This window comes from Thermobia domestica, chromosome 2 (genome assembly GCF_964235325.1).
Source record: "Thermobia domestica chromosome 2, izTheDome1.hap1.1, whole genome shotgun sequence".
Lineage (NCBI taxonomy): Eukaryota > Metazoa > Arthropoda > Insecta > Zygentoma > Lepismatidae > Thermobia > Thermobia domestica.
The window spans coordinates 91,940,709-91,961,104 of NC_137455.1; the positions used below are offsets into that span (position 1 = coordinate 91,940,709).

The window sequence follows — 20,396 nt, forward strand, 5'->3', positions numbered from 1 at the left end:
TTCTTAATGTTAATTCTAATCTGATCAGATGAATTAGAATCCTGTTATCGGAAGGTACACTTTGCCAGACTATATGTTCGCGCACTTGTAGGTCTGAGAAACGTTTAAGCAGAAACACGATTAATCTTGAACTTGTCGGATTTCTTTTGCTTTCGGACATTTCAGCTCAATTACGGACACTTTCCACGCACTACATAAATCGAATTTTGCTGGATATCGCTAGATTTACTCTTTCAGATGCTATTTCAATTACAAAATGAACATCGACTTTTCTGAATAAGTCGAGTTTCTCAAACGACTGATTCAGTTCTATCCATGGTATACTTTATCCTAATTCTCAACCTAATTGGTTTACTTCTTTCACTTTCCAGATTCTGTTATCTTTAGTGTGAGAGATCCCGGGTTCGATTCCCGGTGGGTACACTCGGTCAAAAAGTGTGACAGCTTTTTCAGGCCAGCCATCTTGAGTGAGGCTTTCCTCATTCACACCAAGCAAATGCCGGGATGGTACCTAACATGCAGGTCCCATCCTTCCCCAGTTTCTTCTTCCTTTCCTCAGATGGTGTGATCGGTAGGGGACGTCATTCCTCTAACATGTCAGACTAACATGTCCATAGATGCAGAGACCCAGAAATCTAAACCCTAATCCTAATCCTAACTTCCAACTGGCCATAACCCCTTTCGAACTACGGGAAAATGAAACTAGCACCCCTATCACTGCTCTCCGAACTTAAGGGCCATGCCTAACGACGGTATGGTAAGTGGGTTACTGAGAATATAGCTTGATAGAGCATAAAGAATTCACTGTTAAGGGACCATATGCGTTAAAAGAACAATAACACTCACAAGTAAAGGGTGCAAATGGATGAATCGAGTTACAGGATTAGACTTAGGACACCTGATAGAGAATGTGAAAATATGTATATGGGCAAAGTTATAGCGGCTGAGCGCTATAAGAAACGGAGGGGGAGGGCGTCAAAGTTGGTGGGAGAAGGGCTATGCTATGTTATTGAAATACATGAAATAAACTGTTGAATCGTAAAAATAGTTAAAGATAGGCAATGCAGACGGTGGTAGTTTCACATATTGGTAAAAGAAAAATGGGCAGAGTAGATCACGAACCTCCTCCGCCATCTTGAAATCCGCCATTTTTGAAATCTGTTATATTTTTTGAAATGGAAAGGTAGTCATGCGATATATCAATTAGGGCCAGCATATTCTGAAAAAGTCAATTATGAACTTTAGTGATCGTTATTTGTACTTATTTGGAAGATTTAGGATTATATTTATAGTTATTTAAGAAAATCTAGGAGACTGATACTCGTATGTTGAAAGTTTGGATTATCACGAAAATACATATAAGTTAAACATATCCACAAGCCAAGAAAACTAACAGTGAAATACAAATAACGATCACTGAAGTTCATAATTGACTTTTTGAGAACATGCTGGCCCTAATTGATATATCACATGACTATCTTTCCATTTCAAAAAATATAACAGATTTCAAAAATGGCGGATTTCAAGATGGCGGCAGAGGTTCCTAATCTGCTCTGTCCATTCTTCTTTTACCAAATGTGAAACTACCACCGTCTGCGTTGTCTATCTTTCACTATTTTTACGATTTTCAACAGTTTATTTCATGTATTTCAATAACATAGCATAGCCCTTCTCCCACCAACTTTGACTCCCCCCCTCCGTTTCTTATAGCGCTCAGCCGCTATAACTTTGCCCATATTCATATTTTTTACATCCTGTATCATGCGCCCTAAGTATCATCCTGCAACTCGATTCATCCATTTTGACCCTTTACTTGTCAGATAAAGACCCAAAGAAAATCCAGATAGAACCGATAAAAAAAAAAAAAAATAACGAACAGTAATTAAAAACCAACTAGAACCACAATAGACTCGTTTAATGTAAGATTGGTTATTTTATTCTCATTAAGATTGATCTCATGCCAAAAGTTCTTCATAGAAAAAATACAATTTCTAAGGGAAAAGTTCTTGTTCATGGTAAAATATACATATAAAAAAAAGAGGTAGTAACAAGTAAAGCAATCTTGCCGCCAAAGCACTAAATCCTAACAAGGGATATCACCCAATTGTCCGGCTCCGATTTCAATGAAATTTTTCTAGCTGATAGAGGACATATATGTATTATTTGTGATGACAGAAATTTTTGCCATGGTGCATGTTTTCTATTTTTTTAAATAATTTTTAAGATATTTGATGTGGTTATTAGAGATTACTACAGAAGTCCCTTACTAACCTTTGCAAACGGAGCATTAATGTAAAGAACAACCATGTAGATACATATAAGGCCTAAGGGAACGTTGTATGGTAGATATGACCTTGACGGCAGCCATATTGAAGTCCGCCATTTTGAATTAAGGTCAATTTTTAAATAAGAATAGGGTAATATGTTACATAATTTCGGGCTAGAATTTAATCAGGAAACCAATGGTGAAGTTAGTTTTGAAATACACCCATTTGGGGAAAAGTTAGAGGCATTCAATTGTTCACTTACTACGTGCGAAAGTCCCTTACCTCCGCTTCTAACCCGCGTATTAATGATAATAAGTGGATAAAAGCTCCGGTAATACATATTATGCCTAGAGGGGAGTGATACGGTAAAGGTATCCTTGACAGCAGCCACCTTGAAATCCACAATTTTGAATTAAAGTGAAGTTTGAAAAATCAAAATCATAGCTACACTTCATTTTAATAGCAAATTCCCCCGAAAAGCCAATGGTATGCTTATTTTTGTTCTATAGTTAACCAGTATGAATTTAGAACTGCTTCAAATGTGCACCAAATGTCCATTATTCGATCTTTCAAATTGGCAACATTCAAAAATTTTCACCGCATATTTTAAGATTCCAACTGGGACTTTGCAATTGTTGCCATGGCTCATGTTTTCTAAATTTATTACATTTTTTAAGAGTTGCGTTTTTTCAGTTCATGAATAGTGTTGGGATAAGCATCCAGCAATGTTTCTGAATTTTGAAGACTTGCCATGTAATTATTTATTTCCTATACCTGCCTTTCAAAAACTCGTTTACTGACATGAACCATCACACAACGAAACAACTCCAACTTTGCATTCAGGCAATACCGAAAACGTAGCTTGTATAGTAGATGAGACGAAAAATCAAATGAAAATCCACTTCATATAGTAAAACGAAATATGATTGATGTGTAAATTAAGGGTCTTTTGTTTTGTTTTATATGTATTTCTTTGTTGTATATTTATTTATTTATTTATTTTCTATGGCAATTTTTGAGCTAGTCATACAAAAAAGTCATTCGTTTTCCAGCGATTGTAGTCGATGATTCATGTTTGTAAGATTTATAATCAGTATTGATCGGGAATTCAATTAAGTTAGGTGTTTTCATAATTGGGTGTTAGTTAATTGGGAACTCTTTATAAACAAGTTAGGTGTTTTCATATTATTCATGGTACAAACAATGTTCTGGGAACACTTATATTATGTCTCTTTGATATTTTCTATCATTGCTGCTTTTCCTTTAAAGTTGTATTTATTAGAAATATTTTATTGTTTGTCGTTTGCGCAACATGTAGGCTACATTTACTGATAATTTTGTGTTCGTATAACACCAATTACAATTTCATTTGTTACGTCACATTGATCCATAGGCTTCTCATGACCTCTGGTTTGAAATAAATAATTACAAATAGAGTCTTCAAAATTCAGAAAGATTGATGGATGCTTATTCCAACACTATTCACGAACTGACAAATCGCAACTCTTAAAAAATGTAATAAATTTAGAAAACATGAGCCATGGCAACAATTGCAAAGTCCCAGTTGGAATCGTAAAACATGCGGTGAAAATTAGGAGTGTTGCCAATTTGAAAGATCGAATAATGAACGTTGGTGCACATTAGAAGCAGTAATAAATTCATACTGGTTAACTATAGAACAAAAATAAGCATACCATTGGCTTTTCGGGGAAATTTGCTATTAAAATGAGGTGTCACATGCTATTTTTTATTTTTCAAACTTCACTTTAATTCAAAATGGTGGATTTCAAGATGGCTGCTGTCAAGGATACCTTTACCGTATCACTCCCCTCTAGGCATAATATGTATTACCGAAGCTTTTATCCACTTATTATCATTAATACGCGGGTTAGAAGCGGAGGTAAGGGACTTTCGCACGTAGTAAGTGAACAATTGAATGCCTCTAACTTTTCCCCAAATGGGTGTATCTCAAAACTAACTTCACCATTGTTTTCCTGATTAAATACTAGCCAGAAATTATGTATCATATTACCCTATTCCCATTTAAAAAAAAAAAAAAAAAAACTTGACCTTAATTCAAAATGGCGGATTTCAATATGGCTGCCGTCAAGGTCATATCTACCATACAACTTCCCCTTAGGCCTTATATGTATCTACATGGCTGTTCTTTACATTAACGCTCCGTTTACAAAGGTTAGTAAGGGACTTCTGTAGTAATCTCTAATAACCACATCACATAACTTAAAAATTATAAAAAAATAGAAAACATGCACCATGGCAAAATTTTCTGTCATCACAAATAATACATGTCCTCTATCAGCTAGAAAAATTTCATTGAAATCGGAGCCGGACAATTGGGCGATGTCTCTTGTAAGGAAGAGATTGTAAAAATCTATCGGAATTTTCTCGAAAATGAATAAACACTATAAGAATATGCTTTTATGCTTCTCCCACTCATTGTAATGTATATAGAAAAAAAATTTGCATTGGACATGGTGCTGAAGCAACATACAAGAAAACTTGTGAAGGATAAATCTTTTAAAATGAATAGAAAAGAGAAAAGAAATCTTTTCCCATTTGGAGGAGAAGTTGGTAAAAAGTTCGATATGAACAAATGCAGATGCACTTTTCATCTGACATTGATTGATGAGGGTCCGCGAAAAGGGCAAGGAGAGGAAGGCGAAAGGAAAACCACCACCTTCCCAAAATCGTGGAACGGTAAAGGAACACAAAGATACGTTCGCACGTAAATTCTTAAAGTTAAAAATCAACCTCTCCTTTCTCTTGGGAGAAGAAAGAAGTAAGTGGTGAAACTTTAAAACATTGAAATAAAAAATGAAGAATTGGCGGGAGAAAGTTTCCTGTTATTGGTGAATGACGGATCAGGAGAGGGGCAATAACATGCAAAAACAAAGGAAAAATGTCGTTTCCTTTTCTTCTTTAAAAATATGTATTATGAAATCGTTTCCGAAAAGCCGTAGAAATACATTCAGACAACTGTATCCACATACTCATTTACATCAAGAGAAATTCTCATGCAAAGTGGCAATTAAAACTATCTCGAATTTTTAAAGTAATCTTTCATTTACCCACCTTTTCCTTTAAAGGAAAATGGAATAGAATATTTACCGACAAATTAATGAAGGATAGACAAAATTACAAGCCAAGAAGTGTCTGCCAAGAATTTATTTTTCAGAGATTGTTATGATCAAAACTTACGTAAAGTGGAATTTGGGGAACGTGCATATTCCAAGTCTTATGCTTAATCTTTACACTGTGGCCTCTACTAACACATCAATCTTTTGTATGCGGGGAGATATTCGCAACTGTTGGAGAGTTGGACATAAATTAATATACTGTATCTCTCAACTCTTAATTGGCCGAAAGACACGAAATAAAAGCATTCTACTCTATATTGTGTGTAGTTAGGCTCAGTTCGGTTATTACGTGTCCATTAGGACTGAAAAAATGTCTTTCATTATGTGTAGCACACAAAGGGGAACAAATAAAACATATCTTGCAGGATCCCACATGCAATGTTCACCTCACAATATTTCATTAAAGTTAGGTGAAAAAATAATCAAAGATTAGTATTTCTAGTGAAATTCTAGCCTAAAATAATGCGTCGCATGTCCCCTTCCCACTTGAACTATTGAACTATCTATTTGAACTATCTGAATTTAAAATGATGGATTTCAACAATATGGTCCTCCATGATGCCAAATGGCCGCATTTAGTGTGTTCCCACTCCAATTACCCATATCTTTCCTCACGCCGTTTCAAAAGTAAAAGGGAGGTGCTGGACCAGCGCCTCACCCTGTAGTTAAGAACGAATATGAGAAATTAGGTAGGATATCCTTTGAGAATAAATAGCATTATTAGCAATATGCTAATACAAAGTATAGCAGAAGGTGAAGAGGACAGAAAATATGAAATTTTAAAATAAAAAAAAATTAAGTAGAAAGTAGGACGGAAAGTAAGGACACAACTTCAGTAGATGGAGCCTTCTCAACTTTTGGAAAGCGACAAAAATTATGACGAATAATTATGATGTTGACATTAACGCTAATAAAGGAACACGCGAAATCTTCTTAACATTACTTAGACCATCTATGATTGAATGATCCGCTTTTAAAACATGCTAAGAAGCATTTCTAACTCAGAACTCAAGAACGTATAGTCGTCACCGAATGTGGATTAAATCGCATACGATAGGACATGTCAGTATTTGAAATATACACTTCGAAAGTGGTTAAATTGATGCACAACCAGTGGGAAATATCTTTGAGTATTCGAAGAAAATAAGAGAATATCACGAACCTGAATACTTTAGCATGCTAGATATAAGATATATCCACAAAAGAAGGAGAAGGGCCATGATGCAAATTTTAAAGTTTACAAAACATTGGTTTTTCTACAAAACTTGTATGATTTATGCAAGAAACCACATTTTAACCAAAGCGGTCTCAATTTGAAAATAATAACACCGGGCACTGTATTAGAAGTCAGATGTGTCAAAGTGTTTCTGCTTTTTGGGAGAGAAGGTCATGTTAGCAGAATTTGAAGGGATATGTTATAGACCATGGAAGATGAGAAAATCCTGTAAATACGAACAAATGAATTAGATTGAATTCTGTAGGATAGGATGTAATGGAGGGCTCTTATCACTAATGCGTTAAGTTTTGCATGTCTTAAGCTATAATTTGTTAAGATTGTTATCCTATTAGCATTACGACACAGAAACTGTTGAGACTGCGGAAATATACCGTTTCCACTTATAAAAATAAGGATGAATTACCAGCCAGTCAAGAGTTTCGTAATTCAGTTAAAGATACAAGCTACATTTTGCAATTTTGAGTATTATGCAGATTACTCTTAAAAGAGATCAATTGGTCTTTGGGATATTTAACTGTGCTATTCGCCACTAAGTTATTAATGTCCAAGAAATTATCGTTCCAGGATGCGATTGGTATTTCATTCATTATTGAGAATACTGTAAGGCATTTGACATTATTCAAGTTATCCTCGGAAGAATCATGTAAAATAGATAATTCAGTTATAAGATCGTATTCATAAACATCTGATCCTTCATTAGCCACATGTGATGATCCTGTAAACGAAGCTTAAAATATAACAATGGAAATTCCAAAGATGCTGATTACAATATTTGAACGAACGCCAAATATTTAGGTTATGGGAATAAATAAATCAAATGAAATAAAATAATGATTGAGATGCATGAAGAGTTGTTTGAGAATGATAAGTTTACAAAGAATTCAATTTTTTTTTAAAAAATAAAAATAATATCAATAAAAACAAATAGTTGAATACGTATACTTTTAAGAGGCTGAATCCTTATCTCCAAGTTTCCAGCCAAGCTTTCTGAATTCCCCTTCTCTTCCAGTTGACTAAACTTTGTTTTGTTGCCGTATAAAACCAAGAAAGACTGTTGAGTGGGATGAGTAACCGACCTAAATTGGGATGCGGAAGATCAATAAGATTAGAGAGAAAGAGAGAAAATTTATTTAAGACTCTGATTTATTCTATCCGCTGGCTGTCCTCTCAGATGCAGCCGCAGATTTAGACAAATATCGAACACAATCCTTCAACCCTCCCTCTCTTGCTTTGTGAGTCTCAAATAATGAATCACCTACTGAAGCGTACAAACTCAGAAGATAACAAAGAAACGTTTCCATCCAGTCAAACATACGTGTATACTGTATACTTATTGAGTTAATATAGAATGATAGGCCTATTTTGTTGTATGATATTCTATGATATACATTAGCCATCATTTAGTTGGTGGGAGCTAACTACCTAACTGTACGTATTATGGAACCCGAAGGATCATCAACGCAGAAACAAAACCTCATCATTGGACTCTATTGCGTACCTTCTGAATGAATTATTAACTTAAACCTATTGAAGAACATAAAAAAAAAAAAAGAACAGGACGCAGGCCGTATTTAGAACCATAGGTGAGTACTTTCTTCAAACTTGATTAATCTTCAACTTCAGGTCAGAAACACCCTCAATCTCCCTCACCCTCACGGCCTTTCACCTCTCCTCAATCCACTTCGCCCTCACTCTCACGTCCTCTTACTATCTCTCAACTTCACTCGCCTTTACACTCACGATTCCTCACATTTCACACTCACTCCTCCTCACTCTCATGGCCCTTCAGTACTCCTCAACTTCATCCTTACCCTCACGACCTCTCACCACTTTTAACTTCACTTACCACCTTTCATTCTCATGACCCCTCAATACCCTCAACAACAAGCGTCCTCACCTTCACAGCCACTCAGTACCATTCAAGAGCTTCATCGTGGCTTTGTGGATAGCGTCTGCTCCTTTGGCTTAGGAGACCTGGTTCGATTCCCGACAGGAGCTCATGTGGTTTGTGTGTTGTATATAAATTGTGTACTCTTTATTTAAAAAAAAATCTCACTGTGGAACTGAAACATACTTTAATATGTAAGCTAATTATTTTCATTCCTTTACTGCTTTGAAAAGAAAAAAGAAACAAATAATTAAATGTACTTACTGAGTTTCTCTCTCACAAATGCTGTATTTTGCTTCGTAGGATCTCTTATACACCTGAAATAAAAAGAAAAACAATTTTATTACCTCATTTAGCTGTAGTAGAACTGGCTGCGTTATGGGTAATTGATGGATTTGGATTATGTGACGATCCAAGCTAATTGGTTGTTAGAGATCACGTGGCTTTAGGCCACACCTTTGCGGGAGTTACAAATGAGTCCCGCCTCTTAAAGTCATGAGGTATTACCTTATGAGGTCACCAAATGATTCAAATCTACCTAGTGTTGTAAATAGAAAAAAAACCGTTCGTATTTTTTCAGAAATGTACGTTTTTTTTAGAAAAAAAACATTGCCTCTCGTTTTTTTTCTAAATTTCGTTTTTTTTCAAATAGTCATTTCTAATGCATCTTACGTCTATTTAAGTATTAAATATTTTTATGTAGGTATAATCACCGTAAAATGCAACATAAATTAAACGCTAGATACTGATACGCTACAAATATTTTACAATTTACATGAATGCCATACCTATTAACAATTCGGGTTTCAGCAGTTTTCATCAATATCAACTAAGAAATAAATGTAGAAATGAAATTTTGTTTTTTCGTGAAAGCAGGCCTTTAATAAGTACGAAAATAATGTCACGAACAGTATAAAATTCAAATAACTTGTCTAAAGGTAAAAACTAATACTAATTTGCCTAATAGTATTTTTCTAAATGTCATATATAAATAATTTGTCGACAAGATATATATGATATGCAGAGCCGGCTCTACCATATATGCAACACGTGCATTTGCGTGGAGCGGCAAGTTTGGATGGTCCGGCAAAATCTGTCATAAGTATATTATTTAAATTAAATATTTCTTGTTGGAAACAGACTTCATGATGATGGTAGTTACATTTACTAAGCTGACCTTCTATTTGAATACTACATTCATAAATTATGTTTAGTTTGCATTTGGTCAAGGCCACATGGACAATCTAAAGCAAATGGTTAAATAAATCCCAGCACAAATTGCTTGATTGTTGCCAAATGCAAAAATTCAGTTTTCGAATAGTAGTGAATATCTGTTCCAGTTAGTAAGTTATCACAGTTTTGATATGACAACTAGTTTGTTTTTGTCAGAAACAAGTTCCTTATCCAGGGGTGCCCACAAGGGGGGGCTATGACGCAAACTGCGTCATTGAAATATTTGGGGGGGTTAAAATCTATATAAATATGGTTGATGAGGGGGGGGTAAAATTAATCGAAAAGAAGATTTTTTCATGGGAGAACATCTACGAATAGACAATTGGGGGTGGGGTTCGTCATAGACATAAGGGTGGGTGGGCACCACTGCCTTATCATTGAAGATAGAAACAAGTTTTTTTTTTTTTTTTTTAAAATGTTAACAGATATTGAAGGGAAATTAAGAAATAAAGATAAAAGAGCTAGTTGCACTGGAATTGCAAACTGATACATTGAGATTGAAGCTCGATAGTGAATTCTATAAAAAGGATTACTATTTTTCCTCTGCAGGTGTGTTTGTTTTATCTTTCACTAACGTAATAGATTAATATTTAAAAAAAAAAAAAAAAAGGCACAACGGGATTGCATTTTTAGTAAGTATTTAAGCCTTTCTGAGTGCAACTGCACTTACCATCACCTTTGTTGTTCATGCTGGAGTAGCATACTTAAAATCATGACTTTTAAGATTTGTTCTTTCTGGAGAAAGGGGAGGCGGCAAATTATGCCATTGCATGGGGCGACAAATTGACTAGGACCAGCCCTGATGACATGTATATAAAAGACATGAATATAGGATGACACAATTTGAAGTAATGCAGGGTGTTTCAAAATTAATATTTGGGTTTTGAAACTTTGTAGTATCTATTACAATTAACTTACAATTATAAATATTATATCAAATGAAAGAGCAACTCAAACAGTTTTGTACGCACGCATGTACATACATTGTTTCTTCGTCTGCTGTTAGAAAGAGCAAGCAGAAAAGATGTAGACTAGAGAGCAGAAAGTTTTTTTGTGTTTTAATAAAGACTGAATCTGTACAGTGCAACGGTCTGTGTGAAGAATATTAAGGAGACGCTTGCAACTACGTCCTTATCGTTTGCAGTTGCTACAGGTCTAAAGCCTACAGACTACGGTTTACGTGCCAATTTCGCAAGTGAAATATTGCTGCATAACAATGAAGATTTTCTGGATCGTGTAGTCTTCAGTGATAAATAGACATTTCACCTAAGACATAATGTGAACACTCATAATGTTTGTATCTGGCCGTCAGCAAATCCTCAGGAGATGGTACACTTGAAATGAGACCCCTAAATTGAATGTGTTTTGTGCCATATGGCGGAAAGTTTATGGGCCTTTCTCGCCTATCGACTAGATGTGTACCGTGTGACAAATGAATCTCACATTGAACACTTGTAGCAAAGACTGTTTGAGGTGCTCTTTTACTTGATGCATTGCTTATAATTGTACGTAAAATGTAATAAGTACTACGAAGACTTAAAACCCCAAAATTCATTTTGAAACACCCTGCATTTCTCACCAACAGTGTTGGAACTAAGATGTAAAACGGAGAGATAATTTTCCTTATAAAGTTATTGTTTACAACAACTATATTATTATTAGTCGAGACTATAACTACAACAACAACACGACTTAGTAGTCAAAAAAATGTAATCAAATGTATACTCGGTGGCCCAGGTAACCAAAGTGGCACACACGGGTGTGTCATTTGTTTAATCCGCTCCTGTGTGGACACTAATTAAGATATCGGGATATTATTCTTGCAAGATATGGTTGGACTATAGTTTATCATATTATTTTTTTTCTTCTGTTGTCGAATTTCCTTCTCAAATTTCACCCGTCAAAAATTCGAGAATTTTCTAATTTCGAATTTCCTTTACTTCTTTTTTTCCTGTAGCTTCCTTCGTTGTAGAAAGACATCCTTAAGACTTGCCAGGTAGATACCTCGGATGGATACCTAACTGTTGACATCAATTAGACGGGCCTGCGCGCAGTGTTGCCAATTAGGGAAATTAAAATTTTCCTAAATTTGGGGAAAAAATTAGAAACTTTGTTTATAAATCCGTACCTATACGTCTGAGTGCAAGTCAACTAACGCCAATCGAACATTTGTCCTTACTTAACAAACGCAAGTACAGATCGTTACAATGGGGTAATTAGGGAACGCACGAGAAATTCGTATTTAGTTTCTAACCTTTGATTTTTCTAGTTTTTCCCTACTTTTCTGTTTACAGTAATATATTTTTGGTAATTAGAAGTTTTGTTCCTTAAATATCGTCGTGTACCAATATTTAATTTAAGATAGTTTGCGTCTGTCTGGTAGCAGTGTTACCAGCTACAGAAAATTTTAATTCCAGATTTTAGGGGGAAATTTTGAAAAAAATTATCTGTTTTGTCTCTATTATTTCCCTCTTGTTGGCTATATCGGACCAAACGTACCAGTATATGGAAGTCTCGTCTTTGCTCTACACAACGCATTATAGAAAGTTTCAATAGGATAATTAGGGGAAGTACAGTAGACCTTGTTCTCTAATTGGGAAGATAACTGTGATTTTTTTAAAGGTAGAATGAGATATTTTTTATTGACATGCTTACTTTATTAGATATCGTCACAATACTTGTAGGGTATATTAGAGGGATACCAAAGTTTATTTTAAGATAGTTTGTGTGTATCTGATAGTAGTGTTGCCAGCTACAGAAAATTTTAATTCCAGATTTTAGGGCAAATTTTGGAGAAAAAAATCCCTTTTTTATTTCTATTATTTTCTTCTTGTTGGCTACATTCGAACAAACGTACCAGTGTCTAACAGCCTCATCCTTAGCCAACACAGCGCACTATAAAAAGTTTCACTAGAATAATTAGGGGAAAGTACAGTTGAGGTTTATAATAAACCATGTTCTGTAAGTGGTAAGAAAATGGTGAATTTCTGAGGTAAAATGAGATTTTTTAAAAAAAATTCATGCTTACTTTGTTATATATCGCCATGATACTTGTAGGATATATTCTTGGAGTACTAAGGGCTATTTTCGGATAGTTTTCGTCTGTCTGATGGCAGTGTTTCCAGCCAAAACAATTAATTCCCGCTTTTAGGTTTAAAATTCGGAAATTTCCCTTTTCCCCTCTATTATTACCCTCTTACTGACTACATTGAAACAAACGTACCACTACCTGAAAGCTTCATCTTTTCCCTACAGAACACAACATAAAAAGTTTCAATAGGATAATTAGAGAAGCTGTAGCCCCGGCATATTTGATTTTTGCTTGTGAGGCGTAAAAAGTGTCAAAATTTCATGTGTATGACAGTTTTTTCTTTCCCTCTTTGGATGGAAGCAAGCGACTTCAGGATTTCACTTTACTTTGTCAACACACCAAAGATTTTTTTAGGCGACTTGAACCCATATAGCAGCAGTGGTACTAGATACAAAAAATTTTGAAATTCGGTTAGGGAATTTTTTGTAAATTTTCACCCCTACATTTCCCTCAATAATTTCCCATTCATTGGCAACACTGCAAGCAACTTACACCAAAAGATAGCCACATTCATTTTCTAAAAAACAAGGCCTTAACCATATCAATCGAATGAATGGTTTTTGAGCAATAAGTAACTAACTGGAAATGTAGGAAAACGCCAAAAATGACCTGGGGCCGAAAGGAATAATCACACAATTTTGCTAGTATATAGGTGCAAATAAACAAAAGATTTGTAAGTTACGAGGGCTTCGACTCAAGTTCTGTTGATTATTTCAATAATCTGCGATGTAAATCAATAAATAATAGTTGCCAGAAAAAAAACAGACATTTGAAAAAAAAACATGAAAAAGAACGATGTTTTTTATTGAAAAAAAACTTCACAGAAAAAAAACCGTTTTTTTACAACACTAAATCTACCAATCAGCGAGGAAAAAGCCAAACGCAGTCAATGCTACTACTGTACTGTAAAATTTGGATATCTATTATTATTATTATTATTATTATTATTATTATTATTATTATTATTATTATTATTATTATTATTATTATTATTATTATTATTATTAATAATAATAATAGTTCCACAGAGAAAAATACTGTTGAAGGTCACGTGAGAAGTTTTACAATATTTTCTGTTTTCTGAAAATTTTGCAGTACCTTCTAACCTAACCTGACTTCTACAATATATCACAGAACTTAAAAGAGTCGCAGGTCTCACTACTGGTCTACTGACTAGCGCATGTGCCTTTGGTAGAAGTTGTTCCGATTCAATCCACGGTGAAATTAATTTTCATTCATTTTAATTAATGACCCACTCTTTTAAGCTAAAGAGTATATTCGTAGGACGTTAAACTTAAAAAAAAAAAAAATAGATTCGTGGAACCCAGGCTGGAAATCCTTAATGTAAAAGAACTAAAAGAACTTACAAATAGCATAATTAGTTTACTGTGAAAGAAATATTCTTTCAAACTCGTTCATATTTATACTGACATTCATGATAGGCTGGTTTATGTATAGTTGTATTTATTTAACTACAACACCACCGAAAGGAAAATTTTCAGCAATGTTTTATTGGAATCTTCATGATGGTTTATTTGAATTTCATGATGGTTATAGGTAGTGCTCTGTATCTGAAAACAATGTCACCATGAATATGTTACTCTAAGCATTCTAATTAGCTGCCAAAGGTGATAAAACAACATCTGAAAGGGAAGAGATTAGCATGTGCTGCTATCGATTGATTATATTAGCTTTAAAAATACACATATTTATGCTCTTGTAACAGTATTTAAATATACTTAAATTGAGAAAGTTATTTTATGAACATAACAAAGAGAACAGCTGGAAAAATCACATTTTTTGAAAATCTCAGATAGCACAAACAGCGTAACTGTCTAATAGGGTAAAAGCTGTAAAATGTGTGAGATAAAATAGAACAAATTAGCGTACAGATGACACTTCAGTTTGAACGAAATCGCCATATGGAGTAAAATTGTGATAATCTATATAGTTGTATTAATCAGTAATTTTATGCGTCTAAAGTTTCTGTGTGTGTGTGTGTGTGTATTGCAGAGTAGTTTTGCAAACATTGGGAAGGAAAGTGAATGATAACTCTGTTTTGTACGTAAGTGAACAACCCATTGGATTGCCAACATACACCATATGTTTTTTGGAAAGCAAACAATTAAATTATGGAAAAACTTTTTTAAAAAATGTATTTCTCGTCGTGTTTTGACAGTATATCCTTTCCTAATTTCTACTTTTTCATCTCTAGGTTCCTAAATGGCATTTGAAAAACATAATTGAAGATCTTGTTTTCACAAGGGAATATTTCCACTTTTTTATTGCGAAATTCGCTTTTCAACGGTTTCTAGATCTTTAGGATCAATGTTGGTAGGAATTATAATGTAGAGTTGATCGTTTCTATCACATCCACCTCGTTCATTCATTTCGTTTATTTTTTCATTCAAAAGGTTGTCATATTTGCGTTAAGAAAGGTTTTCAAAACGGCGCATTTTCAGAAGTGCTTTCAAGTCAGATTTTATTTCCCTCTACTGTAAAATTTGCAATTGTGAATATGTTTCCTTTTGAAAATAAACTCCTCAATTAATCTCTTAAACTTATTTAAGGAGATGACGCAGTTTAGTGTAGGTGCTTCCACATACGTGAGAATTAATTCAAACATTTATTTCAAACAACCGCGTCACGGGAATGAGCTGGAAAATTTGTTTTTGAAACTATAAGATGGTAATGCTCGTGTGCACACCCACTGTCTTTAGCACTGTAAAGAGTACTTTTGTGTTGTAGTATGCATTTTGTCCCGCCGGGGGAGGGGAGGTGCGCTCTATTCCCGAACAGGCAGAGCTGCATGAGCCATTTATTCTGGTAGTGCATGTGGCATCTCAGTCGTAACAAGCAAGGCCGGTGTTTTATACTTTGCAGATGGAGACGCCGAATGGGAGTGTGAATTTACGTCAACGATCCCGTGGAGACTTAGTGATAATTACCTCGACCAGTAGCTAAAATTTATACATGGACATAAGTTCTTGCTTACAGACTTATGTATGCCATTCTCTTCTTCGGATGGATTTCGTAGTAGCAATCTGGAAAACTGAACGAATTGTATTACTGTTGTCTAGGGCTACGCGCCACTAGTCCTAAACGGCACAAGACTTAAAAGTCATTTCGCGGCACAAGTTTTAAACGGTGCAAATCCTAAAAGACACTGGTCCTAAACGGCACTAGTCCTAAACGGCACTGGACTTGCCCCTCTGTCCTGTTCTCTGCCTGTTCGGGGATAGAGCGCACCTCTCCTCCCCCGGCAGGAGTCCCATATGGCGCTGCCATCGCGTCCGTGCAAAGAATACTGTCAATCTGTTAGTCAAAGTTTTAAATACACTGTTTCATATTACAGAACCAGATTCAAGCTTAGTTCTTACAAGTAATTTGTATAAATATATATTCTATCGTTCTGAGATAATAAATAAATAAATAAATAAAGCTTATTGTTCTTTCTTGCTGTTTGCATGATAGCATTTGTGCTGGTGACAAAATATTAACAACCTATCAAATGTGATTCCCAGATCTTTCATAATTTTTAATTTTTCTATTCCCACACAATTGACCTCGTATGTTTGTGTTTTAATATTGTGTTTTAGTTATATATGTCATAAATTTGCTTTCTTTGTGCTGATTTGAAGTAAATTATTTTTACACATACAGTATATTTATCATATTCAACTCTTTCCGTAGCAAATAGTTGTCATACTCGTATTAACTACTCTTTACTCGTTACCATTATTAACAATAGTTTTAGTATTACTAACATATCTGTTACCGTTGGAGTTAACTATAATAATAATAATAATAATAATAATAATAATAATAATAATAATAATAATAATAATAATAATAATAATAATAATAATAATACCACGTCAGAAACGCTACAGGTTTAAGACCTGAGCCTTTACTGTACGTGAAGTTAAAATCAAATGTTATGTCACAGTCGGCAAATGATGGCTTAACACCCAAAACCAACTCTTGGCCCCCAAGTGGGAGTTAGTCTGTGTTTAATAATTACAGCAAATTAATAATGTTTATAACAGAATGTGAAAGAAACACTTTTTAAAGAAATAAACTACATCAACATGTTAAAATAATTAATCATCCACTTTGTACTCTCATTTGCTTAACTCGACAAACCCAGATCTAAAGGAAAAGAGTTTTCTGCCCAAATCTCATAAGCAGTGGGAAATTTTAATACTATAGAAATCGACCCTCCTTTCTTCTTGGAAATGTAATTTTCAAGACGCTGAAATATATATTTTATTACTTTTAGTTAGAAGTTGAAATATTGAGTTTCACGCATCCTTCTTTACTTTATAGATATTTTCTGAATAAGTAATGGGGAATTCGAACATTAAAGAAAGTGCACCCTTTGTTCTTTCCCTTTTATGTGTTGAGTTTTCAGTTTTTTGTTTTATTTTGTTTTACAGTGGAAAGTTTATATGCCAAGTTTCATTTTACTAGCTTCAGAGATTTACGAGATACACTACTCTTTTTAAAAAATCTTACCCTACCCTTTTTACGATACATATTTCCAAAAATTTTTTCTTATATCCTGCTTTCGTAGGAAAACGATTTTTTAAAATTGAAATTTACCGACTCTACGTGTATTAGTATGCCCAGGAAGTCACTTATCTTAACTCTTTTGTATAAAAGTATAGAAGATAAACACAATCAAACTCATTGAATTTCATGAACAGTTTCCGATTTCTTTTGACTTAACTTACTCGTACGTTTCGCACAAGCTGTAGTTTTAAATTCATGCACTGTCAAGATCCAGGTTTCAAAAAGGTAATAAACTGAAAATATAATAATAATAATATATGTATTTATGTACGTGTAATATGTCTTATTGAAGCTTTCGTAATTTGGAAATATACCTTTCGTTTGTTTTTAATATGTTAAAAGGCTACTTCACTAGAAGTGTTTGCAGGCTACACCCATAATGACTATGCATTGGTTTCTTCAAAAGTATTGTGTTGCATATTACAGTAGTAATTAAGCGTTACTTGTTCATTTTTTCTGGCTTATACATATCAACTCTCTGCGTTCTTAATATATATAGTCGGTATTCAGTGTTCACTTGTGAAATATATAGTGGGCTTTTGTCATAATTAAGCAAACTTTGGTGGGCTTTTGTCCTACTCTTAATATATATTGCAATTCTGAGTGCTTGCTTGGCTTCAGAAAAGTATGGTAAAATATGCTTTTTAAACATTTTTTATTTAATTCTTTTTTAGGAATTTGTCATGGGATTCTCGTATCTCCATTTGAAAGAAACGAATTTCTTAATCAATTATATAATTAATTCTTAGAATGAAATATTTTATATACTGCAATTCATGTATAACTGCAGAACAGAAAATAATAATAATAATTTTAGTAGTACAAATGTACAGTAGCTGTTACCGTTGGAATTAGCTACGTTTCGTAACATTATTGCCAACTAGTTACTGCATCGTCGCAATTTCGTGTGGTGCTGGCGAATTTCAGAAGGTGAATAAAAAGGTACAAGACATAAACGGCACAAGTCTTAAACGGCACAAGACCTAAATATCATTTCGCGGCAATAGTCCTAAACGGCACAAGTCCTAAGAGGCACAAGATTAAAAATTTAGGTCCATTGTCTATATTTTTAGGGCTTATGCCGTTTAGGTCTTGTGTCGTTTAGGACTTATGAATGTTACCCTTGTACAGAATACAAAAATTCGCCAAAGCGGATCTTAAAACCGATTATTTCAGTGCCACCTTTTAATGAGGGTATTTTAAGATCTATGGGTGACAACCACAATATGGGTATACCTTGCTGTCAGCTATTTTCTCTTCACCAATTATTGGAGACAGCTCCAGTGTGGATTACAACCTTCAAGAGGATAAGAAGCTTCATCTGAGTAGCAAATAGGCGATGCTGTTGGATCAAAGAATATGAACGCACCTCTGCATGTTAAATAGAAGAAGATGGTTCGTCCAGAAATGGGCTTAAACTGTCTCCCCTAGCGGACGATCAGAGGCTTCGGCACGTTTCCTAAATGGTCTACTAAAAGGTGTCATTGTGTTCGGAAGTGGCGTGACATCTCAGCAAGTCAGATTGAGAAGTTTGTGTTGACCAGAAATGAGTGGATTCGAACGACCTTACCGAGGAAGTTTTACTTCTTAAATCGTGAATTACATGTTTCATTGGTTCCGGGAGGAGGTACCTAGTATCTCTACGTATTTTTGCAACACCCAGACGGACGTCAGTAGCGTTACTTCAAATTTTGCCACGGTAGCAGTATTGTCCACTGATATAAGAGTTTCACGTTTTTATTAATATATTAGTACAGAATTTATTAAAAGCATGCGTTTCTCGACCTTAGAGAGGGACACTGGCCCTATGTCCTCCAAACCCATGCCCTACTGGGTGTCCCATTCTACCCCACCCCGGTAGGTGACTCTTCAGTCAGCCTTCTAAAGGACAACTAACACTTGTCATTTTGTCCAGAATATAAATGTACGTGGTGCCCCAGCATGGTATTTAGAACGTAATCTGAAGCAGGCAGGAAGCTGCAGACCATACCGAGAAAGAATGTTTAGTTTCTTAATGATCATGTCTGAGTAATCACAGCCTACATCACTCATTGGATCTGGTGATGTACAAGCACCACATTTGAATTTGAGGATAGTAAGGTTCGGACCTTGTAAACCTTGTCGGAGGAGGTTCTTGCATTCCAAAAGCCATTGACTACATTCGCAGTACGCTCTATATCAGTTACTGGGCTCAGTAAGGAATGGTATATTGAAGAAAATAGAGTTTAGGCTCTGTTGCTCACACCTACAGACCTCACACCGAGATAGCTATTAACGCAAGTTACTAGGTCCAGAAGGAAATATATAGTACCTCAACGTGTTCGCGATACATCAGAATGGATTTTGAAATATTTAAGGTAGGCAAGTCCAGGAAGAATTAAATGCCCTCTAGAATTTCATGGATTTCCGGATTTCGGTTGTCTTTGCCGCGTTGTAATCACATCGCGTATTCGGTACCTTGATGCTTCGGATTCGAGAGAGACAGGTGAGTTTGCTTCAACTCTCGGGTACTCTCGGTACTGAAGATGCTGGTAAGCTCCTGCTAGCTAGAGAAGTCGCCTCAATAACCATGGGTCCCTTGCTTCAGCCTCTTTCGCCATTATCAAAATTGTGACATGGAGTTGCAAGTTGCTCTGTGAACTCATTTCCTTGATCGAGGAAACTCCATCAATCAGACCAAACATAGGTTGGTTAACGGTCTACGGGTTTCAGGCATCGACCTTCGAATGAGTAGTGCTCGCCCCATAACGAACAGGGAAACAAAGCAGTAGTAACCTCTGTCTGAAAAAAATATACACACTACAATTTCGGACGAGTTTAAAGTTAGATCAGGTAACGGCCTATAAGTAAAGGTGCGTGTCTAACTATAATCCGATAAAGATACAACTCCACATTGTACTGTACATATATAATATTTGTTAAAATGAAAATGAAGTGAAATGCTCGT

At 35.0% G+C, this 20,396-nt stretch overlaps 1 protein-coding gene across 2 annotated transcripts in view; it reads right to left on the reverse strand.

Moving 5' to 3' along the window:
- The window catches only part of LOC145674097 (inactive dipeptidyl peptidase 10-like), a 398,407-nt gene that overhangs the window by 94,133 nt on the left and 283,878 nt on the right, over nt 1-20,396 (reverse strand). For both annotated transcript variants that reach the window (XM_081743927.1, XM_081743924.1), the window contains exon 5: nt 8,815-8,867. In XM_081743927.1, the coding sequence (XP_081600053.1) occupies nt 8,815-8,867 (53 nt within the window). The remainder of the gene's footprint in view (nt 1-8,814; nt 8,868-20,396) is intronic.